This window comes from Rhipicephalus microplus, chromosome 6 (genome assembly GCF_043290135.1).
Source record: "Rhipicephalus microplus isolate Deutch F79 chromosome 6, USDA_Rmic, whole genome shotgun sequence".
NCBI classification, from domain to species: domain Eukaryota; kingdom Metazoa; phylum Arthropoda; class Arachnida; order Ixodida; family Ixodidae; genus Rhipicephalus; species Rhipicephalus microplus.
This window is the reverse complement of record NC_134705.1, coordinates 103781418-103795002: the sequence shown is the minus strand read 5'-3', so window position 1 is coordinate 103795002 and position 13585 is coordinate 103781418. Positions and strand designations below refer to the sequence as shown.

General features: G+C 45.9%; 1 protein-coding gene across 12 annotated transcripts in view; it reads right to left on the bottom strand.

Annotated features, from left to right (window-relative positions):
* The window catches only part of LOC142765405 (uncharacterized), a 145927-nt gene that overhangs the window by 67819 nt on the left and 64523 nt on the right, over nucleotides 1-13585 (bottom strand). For 9 of the 12 annotated variants that reach the window (XM_075866337.1, XM_075866343.1, XM_075866336.1 and 6 more), the window contains one exon: nucleotides 7736-7783. The exons of the other annotated variants lie outside the window; for them this stretch is intronic. In XM_075866337.1, coding sequence (XP_075722452.1) covers nucleotides 7736-7783 — 48 coding nt within the window. The remainder of the gene's footprint in view (nucleotides 1-7735; nucleotides 7784-13585) is intronic. 12 annotated transcript variants of the gene reach the window in all.

Below are 13585 nucleotides of genomic sequence, written 5' to 3'. Positions count from 1 at the left end.
TGGGTAACTGCTTCAATCACGCTTGCTGGGTACCCACTAGGTCGTTATTATTGAGTTTATTTGGGCAGTAGGCCGGCATTCACAATGCTATTTTCTAATATTGTTCTAAAAAGCGTGGTACCAGCTAAACAATTTCAGCAATTTTTGTGCCAATTGTCTTGTCTTGTCGCGTAGATCTTGGTTGGGCCAATTATTCATGTAGTGGCTGACAATGATGAGTAATTCCGGCTGAAGTGGATATGAGCCACAGTTACTGGGTAAAAAGAACGAGCTCTTGTGATGGCTTGGAGCATTGGACAGCCCAAGCGTTACGCTAATCGCATTGTGCGACGACTGGTTGTTTTTTCGCTCTTTCAATTATAGGTCGTAATAACGTGATTGCTTTCCTGACATTGAGCGTGCACAAGGCAAGTTTGACAACAAGTCACAAGCCCCGGTGTAGCTCGGAGAAAGACGGAGACACCGTTCGGAACAGTTGCGTTTTTGATGTTCTCCACCACAAAGGATCGATCGGCTTCAATCCAAGGTACTGCTCAGGTTTTCAACAGCAGTAATGAATACCGCATCGTCCCACCCGTCTTCCCTTTCCTAGGCTTGTCGCCGACTCCATTTTTCAGCATGCAGGTCTTGCTGGTCATCCATACCGAGCACAGAACTTTCGAGATACTCTCTATAATACCATAGACCCCTAGAGATACCCGTCATAATACGATAGAAGTTAGAGGTGTAACTTTCATTGGACCGTTTCAAATGTCTCATGTTTGGATGGTGACTTGCAAGACAGCACTAGCAAAAACGAAGCTTGAAACCTGTGGCGAAGTCTTTGTTCGAGGTTGAAGGTTTGTTGTGATAGACCCTGAGCGCAGAAAGTTAAAATGAAGTTAATATGGCTCTCTGAAGGTTTACGTGATATCTATGTGCATGAAGCGCTGTAGTCATTCAGAAAGATCAAGTGAATTACAGTGGAAACTTGGAGAGTGTCAGAGATGGAACAGATTCGTAGCTTTAATTGAGATGCCGTACTGACACTCGCGAATGGAGTCCGTGCGTGCGATATCACATGTGTGCTCTCGGTTTGCGGTCAACAAAGCCTCATGCCGATTTCCGGCAGACCACCATATTCCTGCGCTGCAACAGAGTAGAACACATTCGTCGTCCCTGCCAGAGACGGCGCTGCGAGGATTGTCGAAGGTTTGGGTACACTGATGAAGGTGTGGCGACATATTCCAACAAACTACGCCATCGCATACGACCACATAATGAAGCTTTGGACGAACACATTATGGATGCTAAGGAAGTCCATGAAGCAACTGGTGACCTTCCACGTACTGTAGTTGTTGGTCCCTGTGCTGCCGAGGAGGACGAGGCGAATGACTGTGCTGTAGTGGAGACATGCGAACAAGAATCGAAAAAGATGACTTGAAAGACAGCGGCGAAAAGCAGGTGGTCCCTGCATCTGAGTCGGAAGACACTTCTGACGAAAACCTCGAAAGCAAGGTTGATAATGAGGCACTAGATACGGAGATGACTGCTAATTATGTGCGAGGATGCACCGACGCCTTCATATGTAAACGCCGAGCATCACCCAACTCCACCACAACCGAGGAAAGCGACTCGATTGCATGTCCTCGTCAGTCACGGAGTCGCAAATCATAACAGCCTGCGGGAAGGTGCAGACGCTCAAGATCATGGAGGCTGGGTACAGGTGACGGGGTACATTCGCACGCCCCTTCTCCACCAGACCGGCGAATGCAACTCTGAAAAGATTACAGACACCATTGCGCTGCCCCAGAGGGTCTTTTTGCAACGGTCAACGTATGCAGACTATGATTCAAGGAAAAATAGGTGCAGCTCCACTGGTTGCTCTTCAGTCGACATCTTGACTTTGTTGCCATTCAAGAAACGAAGATCGAGAGTGAAGCGGATACAGAGAGGGCCTTGAGGCGTTATCTCTCTTTATTTTAAGTATTTGCGTCACAGGCCGTGGTCTTTTCGGCAGGCTGTCTTCTGTTTTTCAGAAAGCGTTTACCGTATTCAACCACAGCCAATAGTGTTGACCAAGAAGGACAGTTAATACAATGTGACTTTGTTTTCTTTGGTTCGCCGGGGCACCTAATCAACGTGTATGTCTATGGCGATGCACCATGGCACACTAGGGTCTTTGAAAGTTTGGCTACCTTTTTAGATCCTGACTGTAACATTGTGCTCATGCGCGATTTCAACTGCGTCGGCAATCAATCCGACAGTACCAGGCTTAGTCGCATTGGCAAGAGTGCTGAAGTGCTCTCACTTATAGTTGAAAATGTGGGAGTAGTTGATATGAGATCAGTCAACGACCTACCCTCGTATACGCATGCACAAGGAAGTACACATACGCGCCTTGATCACAATTACGTTTGAGAACCATTCATTTCGCACGACGTGTCGCTAAACGGAGTATATTTCCTTTTCAGATCACTGCATTATTGTGGGTCAGACAGGTAGCAACATTCAATCTAAGTTAAGACCACAACAGGCACTTCGGAAACTCGACTCCTCCGATGTGAGCGACCGGGAGTTTACTGCACGTGTCCGCGTAGCACTGAAGAACTATTTGTCGGTGGACATACCTCTGTTCGCCTCTTGGAAATTATTCAAACGCGAAGTTCGGGCAATAGCTAAAGAAATTTCATCTGGGAGAGGCTTCTACAGAAAATTAGAACAAAGCATGGTAAAGCAAAAGCTTCAGAATCTACATGAATTTGAGCGTAAGGCCCCTGGTCGCTATACAGCCTAAGTTGCTAACACCAAAAACTCCCTCCAGACGTAAGACGCTTTACGTTGCAGAAGTTCCCGTGTTCAAGCCCGAAATACTCGTATTTTGCACACAGAGTAGTCCACACGTCAAGCCTTATTTGATGAATATCACAATGCTAAAATCAAGTTTTTACCAGACATTCAACCGGGAGGACTATTCCAGTAAAATTATGGAAGAATTTGAACCTTATTACAAAGAATTGTTCAGCGCTTCTTCTGAAAACGACAATGAAGACCTGGTGACGCAGTTTTTGTCATTTGTGACTCCTCTAGATCCCGAGAAATGTGACTCTATTTTAGGGCTATTATTAGAATTAAAACTTGCCGTCGAACAGTTACCATTGTTGAAAATGACAGTACCTGAGGGAATATCCGGCGAGTTTTACAAAGTATTTATATTTACACTGTGCCCTGTATTGCTCAGCATGTTCACTCTGAGTTTGAATCGGGAGACGCTTCCTCACTTTTTCACTAAAAGCTACACTGTTCTAATCACAAAATACTCAGATAGAGAAAATTTTCTTCACGTTGAAGGCTACGAAATATTTACATTGTGTAACGTTGATTACAAAATTTTTACAAAGGTACTTTCAAACAGGCTTCGATTTGCATTGTCAATACTCATTGGTGGCCAACAAACGTGCGCTATAAAAGGTCACTCAATACAAACATTGTACACATTGCTCGCACAGTACTGGAGCATTGTTCACACTTACATGAACAACTAGCAATACTACAAGTAGACTTAGCGAAAGCCTTTGATTGGGTTCACTATTCTTTTCTGTTTTCTCTTCTTGAACATTCCAACGTTAGCTGCACTATATTTAGAGGTGTAAAACTATGCTACAATGAATGTTCAACCCAATTAATTGTTAAAGACTGTGTTTCAAAGCCGTGTGCCCTAACTTGTCAGTGAAACAGGGCTGTTCGTTGTAACCAGTGGTTTTTGCTCTTTACTCTGAGCCACTGTGCTCAAGTTAAATTCGATCTAGTTACATCCACAGTTTCAGTGCCTACGGGAATGGGGTAAAGGTATTGGCGCATGCAGATGACCCAGCGTTGGTTTTCACAGATTATTTTAGTATAAATTTAGTGTTGTCAACAATCGGTGAATTTGGAACAATTTCTGGGGCACGAATGAACTTTGCTAAAAGCTTGAGACTGTGGTTTGGCCCATAAATACATAAACCACCACATTTTCAGGGTATAAGGGGTTTTGTGTTCCACCGAACTACCAAGGTGTTCCATTAGATGCATAATTATCAAGTGCAAATTATTAGAAAGAACGTGTGCCCTTCCGTAAGTGCTAGCCCAGATGTTCATACCTCCTAACGTCTCTATCTATGGCAGAGCTGAATTGTGCACCCTATTTTTGGCAACAAAAGTATTCAAGTATTCTACGTTCTTCAAATATCTTGTTCATTGAGGTTTTACCCACAGAAATTTCACCGTGTATTTGCTACCTTTACTTGGTCGTCAACCTTCGAACCAATGAGGCGAGAATATGTTTTTAGACCTGTCTGTGCAAGTGGTCTTGGGTGGGTGCATCTCTTTATTAAAACTTGCCTGGCGCTTTTCCTATTTTCGCGAGTGTATTTTCCATTGCTTCGTACATTTTTGCAATTAAATTTCGCAGATGTTTTACCAAATTTATTGGTACATACTAATGTTGCATCGCCTCCCTATCTTCAGGGATTAATGTGTGAAGTTTTCGAATCAGTGTGTTGCCTTACAGCCAGATTCTCTAATTAGCACTTGTTCTCTAGCTCAAGAAAAGGACTATATTATGCTGTGTTGGATGTGCTTTTTGCGGCCCCACTTTACCGCTCACTATATATTAAACTTTCTCGCTATTACGTGCTATTACGTGTAACTAAAATGCCTATTTACTTAATAACCAAGACATTTTTTACAAAACGCATACAGAAGCAATACCTGTAAAAACCTGTTTAAACACCAAAGGCATATTTGTATTCTCAATTACCTACCGCCTTTGTGAAGTTGAAGAAACAATTAAACATTACTTTATTGGTTTTGAGGATGCTATACTTTTCTGGGACATCCTGCAGAAGGCTTTCAAGAACATCTGGATTTATATTATCATAGCATTCGTTATCTTGTACCACACAAATGCAACGAAATGCCATTTGACATGTTGTTGTTAATGGGCATGCATAGTTTGTGAAAAACTCGCATGCTGGGCAGGCCTGTGGAACCAATGGTGTCTTCGCAAAGCCACTTTGTGCAAATGACTGTGCGCCTAAGAAACATTTAAGACCAACTGTTTTAGCCGGGCTGGTATGCTGAGTTCATGAAGTGCGCTACTCAAATACCACTTTAGAATAGTGTTGCACGAGACTTACTTTGTAACATCCATTTTACATTTGTCGACTTGACCCTATGTATGTTGTACGCTATGTGTACACGTACGCCACATTTGTATTCAATACCATGTAAGAAAAAAAGAGTGTAGCTCAGTGGTCGAATACTGGGCTGGCACTGAGCGGACCTGGGCTCAAGCCCCATTGTGTCATTCGTGCTAGGTCAAGCCTGCCTAAGGCAAATTTGAGAAGTTACAAGCACCAGCGTTACTCAGTGGTAGAGTACTGGGCTGGCACCCAGCGGACTCAGGTTCGAGCCCCACTGTGTCATTCGAGTTGTTCGCTACTCATAACGAGTTCTCATAACGAGTTGTTCACTACTGCGCAACTATGCCAACTGAAACTTGCATATTAGCTACACCAGAAGCTGATATGAACCACTGATGCTCGCTAAGATGCTGGCTCTAGACACTGCTACAGAAACCAACTTCAGCTCATGCCAACTAACCAGAAAGGACGTCAACCCGGTGTGACGGCTGTATGAAAAGCGTACATTTGTAACGTTTATCGAATTGGGTAGGCAGTACTGCAGTCAGTATTGATTTTTGACGAAGATTAGCATCTGTTTGAAACATAGTTCCAAGACCTGGCATAGCTCTGTGGTAAAATGCTTCACTGCCACACAGAATGCTTGGGCTCAATTCCAGCTGTCACTCTGACATTTACTTTTTGCATTCGTCGGGTCGACGCCACCGATATCGGGTATTTCTTAACGCTCGCACGTTAAAATTGACCATGTGCGTTGTCGATGCTCCTGGGTAGATATTAGGTGTCATTCACATGTGGCACATACCCTCATACCAGCAGCGAATGCCACCCATGGGTATATGCCACTGTCTTTCAGGAAGTGCTTGATGACGTAGGCGACAGAATCGGGCCTTTATTTAGGTCTTTACCAGTGCGTCATATTCGTCAAACCATCTTAACCTCCTATGCCAACTTTCGTTTACGCCAAGTTAAGAGGTTTACGACAAGAGCACCCAAGAGTAAGCGGATAGATAGATAGATAGATAGATAGATAGATAGATAGATAGATAGATAGATAGATAGATAGATAGATAGACAGATACGAAGTCACCGAAGTTCGCTAAGAAATGTCTTGCAATCATTTTCAAGCTTTGATAACGATGTAGGGAGCACGTACCAAAATTTCGAAAACATTAGGGTCATTTTGTGCTAGCACAATCATGCCGTAAAGGCGCAGTGCCATAGACCGGCGGCCGGCACCGCCCGCATGAGAGCTGTTGAAATCGCACGACAAGCTCCACGGACAAACATGGCTGCTCTTCCGAAAAAAGTTGTTTACCACCTCTAATCTATCAAGCAGCGGCCGTGCGCTCTTTAGCTCGTAAGCTCCGAACTTATGCTTCCGTTTTCTTTAGACTCATGTCCTTTAGCTTCGATAACACAGTACTTGAATTGATTCGGCACCGTTTTTGAGAACCATGCTCAAATAATTGATATTCTAGTCCTAAGCAAGCTTTCCCGAATCCCGGGGGGCATACATTATACGTTTGTTTGTTATTGCGAATGATGAATATCTGGCGCCACTTTTCCAAACACCTGTTTCTAGGATGTCAATTTGAATCCCTGAGCGCTTCTTTAAATATACTGAACAGCCTGAAATACTCTATTCACTTCTGCAACGTAGTCTGGGAACAACACGTACAACATAGGTTGAAAACCACGGAGCACCAAGCAAGCAGCTCGAAGTGTCCCGCGGGAGACGCAGACGATGCGGAGAGGTGAAATCAGATGATGCGGCTCAGCCATGTCACTCCTCCATCACGGATTGGCTACGTCAATCTCCGGCGAACGGCAAGCGGCAAAAAAAACGTGTCTCGGACCCAGTCTTCGAACGGCAGAGAACGGCAGACATGAACGAAGGAAACAGCCGTGCACGGGTGTCTGAGAACGTCAAACGTCAAACGGCACGGCATGCTATAACATGCCGTGCTATTGCATGCCGCCTAAAACAGCAGCCTTAGGGCGTGAACTGGTCCTAAGGCTGCTAGCTACACTAAACCCAAGTCGAGGGCTTGCCTACACACCCATGCAACCCCGCATAACGCACGCTTACCGAGGGAGAGATATACTATGACGGGGTATAAAAAGTATTGAAAAAAACCCCGGCCTGTGCGCCGAAGTGTACAGGGCTTGTACCAAGGGAGGCAGTGAGCGCCGCCACTTCGCCGAATGTGCCCGGCATATTGTGAGCCGAGTTAAGGCGTGCGCTTCTACTCGGGGCACCCCTGACAAGTCTGCACGTGAGGATGAACAGTTTGGACATTCTTTCTAGATCTGTGACAAGGCGTAGTTTGATTTTGCTCTGTTCACGCCAATAAAACACCTGTAGCATCACCCAACTATATGCGGGGCTAAGGCGTTAAGAAGGAGAATCTTCGCTGTTTCTGAAGGGTAAACGTTGATTGTAATATACTTCATTTTTTTATTTCAACATCAGCTAAGTATCTTATTTCACTGTGCGTAATGTAGATGGTATGCATTATTTTCTTTCATTCAAATATTGTTAACTTTTTTTGGAATAAAATACTTACCCGACGGTCACCGAAGACGACACTCTGAAGGCTAGGTGGTGTGTAAGACTGAAAACAAATTAGGGTTTGATTACACACATAAAATGAATAATACCACGGGATTTTTACTTGAACGAAAGAAGCAGACTGTAGGACGAAGATGAAGCGGTTTATTTGGCTGAACTTGGGGCCCGAAATTGAAGGTAAGATTACAAAGATATGCAATGGCACATAACGGCGAACAGAACGTCAGCCGTCGACCAACTGCCCAACGTTCAAGTGCGTTAGTAATTATAAACATGCACTCACATTTTATAGTATTATTACGATTGGTCATATCGATTATAAAATAATCTGTTCGTTAAGTGGGCGCAATCTCACAAAACGATGTACCGCATTCCTGAAGCTACTCGAACACTGCAGGAGCACTTTGCGCTGCAAAAAACTTACAGAGTAACAGGTTGATCCCAATACTTGAGGGAGGACTGTGGCAATATACACATGGGCACAATCTTTGCTGCTTATCTTGTTCAAGTCTTTTTTCTTATATGAAGCTATGACATTCGTGCAACTTTCAATGTTCTGTGAAAGTCATCTTTCGTGAGTAAATTGTGAGAGCGTGCACGCTGCACGTTGTAGAAATTCTTTCCATTTCTAGGCGGGAATTCTCATAATTTTTTAATATTATTGCCGTGGCATACTTCATTGGATTATTAAAAAGACCATAGTTTTTCTAAGGGTACCTAAACGCAAACAGCCCCTCCGTGATGGTCTAGTGGCTAAGGTGCTCGGCTGCTCGCCAGTAGGTGGCTGGCTCAAATTCCGGCTGTGGTGGCTGATTTTTGAAAGAAGCAAAAATAAATGCTGTAGGCCCTTGTGCTCTGATTTGGGTGCACGTAACACAACGCAAGGTGGTCAAAGTTTTCGGAAATCTCAACTACGGCGTCTCTCTTAATACTATGGTGGTTTTGGGACGTTAAACCTCCACATAAAAGCGAACAATCAATAGAACAAAGATTTTCGTCTGCCTCTCGGTGCGTGTCTGTTCAAAAAACAGCCACCCGGCAAAAAATTAGCCTCTTGCGCAACGCCCACATACCTTGATCTCATGGCAACATTGATACTTTTGTGTTACCATTGTAAAAAGCGAATATTACGCATGTCGAAGCTGCAAGGTCATGCGTAATGGTCAGGCGAAATGTCTTTTGATTTGTATAATTTACAGCCACGTAACGACGTGCTCTCCAGCGAACTATGCAGATACCCAGCCGTTTACAAAGCTTGCCATTTATTAGCTTGAAAGGCCCATGTCAATTATATACCCACTGAATATTTAATGGGCTTTTTCACGGTATTTTTGTACAGCGCCTAAAGCCAGGAAGCTATCGTGTTTTGATATCCTTTGCAATGAAGGGTAGCAAACGTTTCATTGTTTTTTTTACAGAATTTATCCACAATGAATCCAGCTATAACACTGTTATCTTTCGACATCATTTGAAATGCGAAGACTATATTATTGGCTTTTGACAGTATTGTTGCAGTGCGCCTTCAGACAAAAGACAATCGTGTTTCGAGGTCCTTTGCAGCGAAGCACAGAGATACGCAGCCATTTACAAGGTTTGCATTTTACAAGACAATAATTACAACGCTTTGATGAAAAACGTCACTGAATACTTGAGTGGCTTTGTTAAAGTATCAATCACAGTGTGACTAAACATTTAGCGTCATGAGTCACGTATTTTATTAGGCAATTTCTACTTTGAACCTGTAGGATAACTAAACAATGTTTCTAATTGTCCAGCAGATCTCAGGTCAGCATATACTAGTTTAGAAGTATGGCTGGTTGAAAATACTTCGCAAAAAAACAAGGTCTAAAAAACAGAGGACGCAACAGGAGCGCCCACTTTGACCTCAATATATTGCGCGTGCTCTTAGAAGGCAAAAGAGTGATGACGACGTTCATGACTAGGTACAAGGCAACTAAGCTTAACTCGGTTCAATATTACAACTATCTAAAAAATTACTTATCCAGGCACCCTATTGAATGCTGATTGTCACAATACACGCAGTTTCTCTATCTTGGACGACTCCATAATTTCACAAAGGGGTACCATGGCATCGGATGAGGTGCTTGGTAGTGGCTGAACATGGTTGGCTACGCAATTGTTTAGCAAGACCAACATTTGTGTGTGACACAGCGGCGCGTTGACTCACAGCTTATCTAAAATGGTCCACATAGTTGTCGTGATAGAAAGTCATTGACTGACCAGCTGAGCCTCTACAAGCTCTTCTGTGGTATTGTGAAATTGGAGACAAAACGATCCGCTTACTTCCAACCGAATGCTTAGAAAGGAGAAAATGGCAAACTGAGGTAGTCTTTTTACGATCATGTTTATATTTCAGTTAGGCGCACAGAAAAAGATGGACAAAGAGATGCTGACGGGTGAACGCTTAACCAAAATTTGGACAAAGAGATGCTGACGGGTGAACCGAAACCAACAAGAAGGGGAGTCCGTGCAGGCGTTTATCGTCGAGATTCGCAAACTAGCGCATAACTGCAACTTCTCTTCAATGTTGGAGCGAATGCTGAGGGACCGCATCGTTTGTGGAGTGCGCTCGAAAAACCTGCAGAAACAACTATTAGCCAAAAAGGACTTGACGCTGGCAGAAGCGGAAGCACTAGCTCTAGCAGCCGAAAGCGCGGAGTTAGGGTCGCAACAGATGACCGGGCAAGGTGACGCCGTTGGGGTGTTCAACGTGCAGCGTAGCAGGCAACCCGAAATCAGCAGGAGCGAACGGAGCAGCTTATCGCAGCACTGCAGCTGCTGTGGCAAACAGGGACATCAAGCCAGGGAATGCTCATTACGACGGCGCAGGTGCTACAAATGTGGGCGACAAGGTCACTTGGCGCGAGTATGCTCCCGGACAGCCACCACCAACAGAACCTTCGCGATAACAGAGTGTTCAGCGGAAAGTGAAGATAACGATTGTAACGCACTACAAATATGGTCAGTGAAGGGTAATGGAAGCCTGGTTCCGCCCCTACACAAGCAGGTTACATGGAACGGAGTGCCACTGAATATGATAATCGACACAGGTTCACCTGTCTGCGTAGTGCCTAAAGCGATATACGAAGCCTATCGTCCACATAAAAGCGATGCGCTTTTATAAGTGGCCACCGCTTTGTAAAGCTGCATTAACTCTGTCATGCTATCTTGGGAAGATACCAGTGCGGCGCATTGTCAAAATGCAAGCTTCCTACAAGTCTGCAACAGTTGACTGCGATCTCGTTGTGTTAGACTGCGAAGGTCCTAGCCTTTGCGGCCGTGACCTGTTACAGATGCTCGAGACACAAGGGGCACCGCTTCTTCACATCGCGTCACTCTCATCGGACGGGAAGCTGGAGAGTCGGACAGCGGCACCCGTGCTGGAACAGTACGCAGACCTTTTTGCGGAGGGCCTGGGAGCCATCAAGGGACCACCAGCACGGCTTCATATAAAGGACGGAGCAACCCCAAGGTTCTGTAAGGCAAGAAAAATTCCATTTTCTTTGCTAGACAAAGTGTCCGCCGAGCTAGATCGACTCGTGGCCGAAGGCATTATTACGCCAGTTTCCTATTCAGAATGGGCAACCCCGGTGGTGCCAGTGCTGAAACGTGACGGAACAGTCCGCATCTGTGGCGATTTCAAAGTTACTCTAAACCCAGTATGTGAAATGGAAAGTTATCCTCTACCCGTAGTGGACGACATTTTCGCTACGCTTCGTGGAGGGCAGCAGTTCAGTATCTTGGATCTACGTGATGCCTACAACCAAATTCTTCTAGACGAAGATTCGCGCAAGTTAGCGGTTATAAACACTCACAAGGGCCTCTTTTGTTATAACAGGCTACCGTTTGGGATAGCCTCGGCCCCTGCGATTTTTCAACGAACAATTGAGCAGGTGCTGCAAGGCCTCCCAGGGGTTCAAGCGTACTTAGACGACGTCCTGATAGCAGATGCGAACGATAAGCCAACTGCGAACCTGCAAGCAGTCTTGCAGCGGTTCAGGGAGTACGGCGTGAAGCTCCGCGCGGACAAGTGCCGAATAGGTGAGGAGTCAGTTACGTATCTAGGACACAGAATTGACGCGGCAGGGTTGCACCCGTCAGACAAGAACATCGAAGCAATTAAGCTGGCACCGACTCCTCACAATGTCACGGAATTGCGGTCTTTTTTGGGCATGCTAACTTTCTACAATAAATTCTTGCCTAATCTGTCCACGCTCCTGAGTCCCCTATACCTTCTTCTGGAAAAGAAATCGAAATGGTCTTGGGATGAGCGCGAAAACGATGCCTTCCGAAAAGCAAAAGCCGTTTTGTGTTCCGCGCCTGTGTTAACTCACTTCGATCCCGCACGAGAGCTATTTCTGGAGTGCGACGCGTCACCCTACGGTGTGGGAGCGGCACTATTCCACCGAATTGAAGGACAGTATCAGCCCCTTGGATTTCGGTCCAGGACGCTTACTGCCGCAGAAAAGAATTATGCACAGATTGAACGTGAGGCGTTGGCTCTGGTTTATGGCGTCACGCGATTCCGAGATTATCTGCTGGGCAGACAGTTCACGCTTCTAACCGACCATCAACCACTGTTGGGTCTCCTAAGAGCGGATCGCCAGACGCCGGCTATGGCCGCTGCGCGCATTCAGCGTTGGGCCATCATACTTGGTGCCTACCGTTATCGGTTGCAACATCGACCGGGTAAACTCATGTGCAATGCTGATGCTCTTAGCCGTCTACCCCAACCGTTGCAGGAAGAAGTGGACCAGGAGGACGAAGCTCAAGTTCTGACCCTGGACCAGTGGGATCAGCCGGCCCTGCCATGGAAGGAACTCCAGGCACTCGCCGTCGCGGATGAGGTACTTTTCCAGGTACGCAAGTATACCCGGGAAGGTTGGCCGAAAAAACTCGACACGGAAACTACAGAAATCGCCGATTTTTACAAAAGGCGGCATGAGCTGTCTGTTAGTGAAGAACTTCTTTACTGGGGCCATCGCTTTGTAGTGCCGACAGCAGCACGCGGGAAGTTGCTAAGGCTACTGCATGAAGCCCACCAAGGAATTTCCACCATGAAGGCGAAGGCCAGATCGTTATTTTGGTGGCCCGGCGTAGAGCAAGACATCGAGCGCGTTGCGGCGACATGCCAAAACTGTGTGCAAGCGTTGCCGATGGCTCAGGCAAAAGAACCAGTAAATTGGCCCGAGACGCACGAAAGGTGGTCGCGGTTACATGTGGACTATGCGGGACCAGTAAAAGGGAAAATGTTACTCATCGTTGTCGACGCGCACACCAAGTGGATTGAGGCGCTTCCCGTGTCGCAGGCCAACTCGCATAGCACAGTCGAGGCCCTCAGAACGATATTTAGCCGTTTTGGTATACCGCGCACGGTGGTTTCTGACAACGAGACGCCATTCACGGCACGAGAGTTCGAGCAGTTCATGGAGCGCAATGGCATTGCGCATATTCGAACACCTCCCTATCACCCCCAGAGTAATGGACTAGCAGAGCGAGCCGTGCGCACTATCAAAGATGGCTTGAAGAAGATAGGCGGCACTTGCCTCCTCACCTCACTGGCACGTGTATTGTGCAATTATCGGAACGCACCACACCAGGAGGGTCCTTCTCCCTCAGAGAGGCTATTAGGATACCGTCTGCGCACAAGAATGGAGATGTCTTTTCCTTCCAGAGTCTATCCTGCCAAAGCTGCGAGTGACCCAGGCTGGAATTTCGCACCGGGAGACTACGTGTACGTGCGAAATTACGGCGCCGGAGACAAGTGGTTCCCAGGCACAGTGGAGGCTACGCGTGGCACTCGCCTCCTGGAGGTAAAGACTGT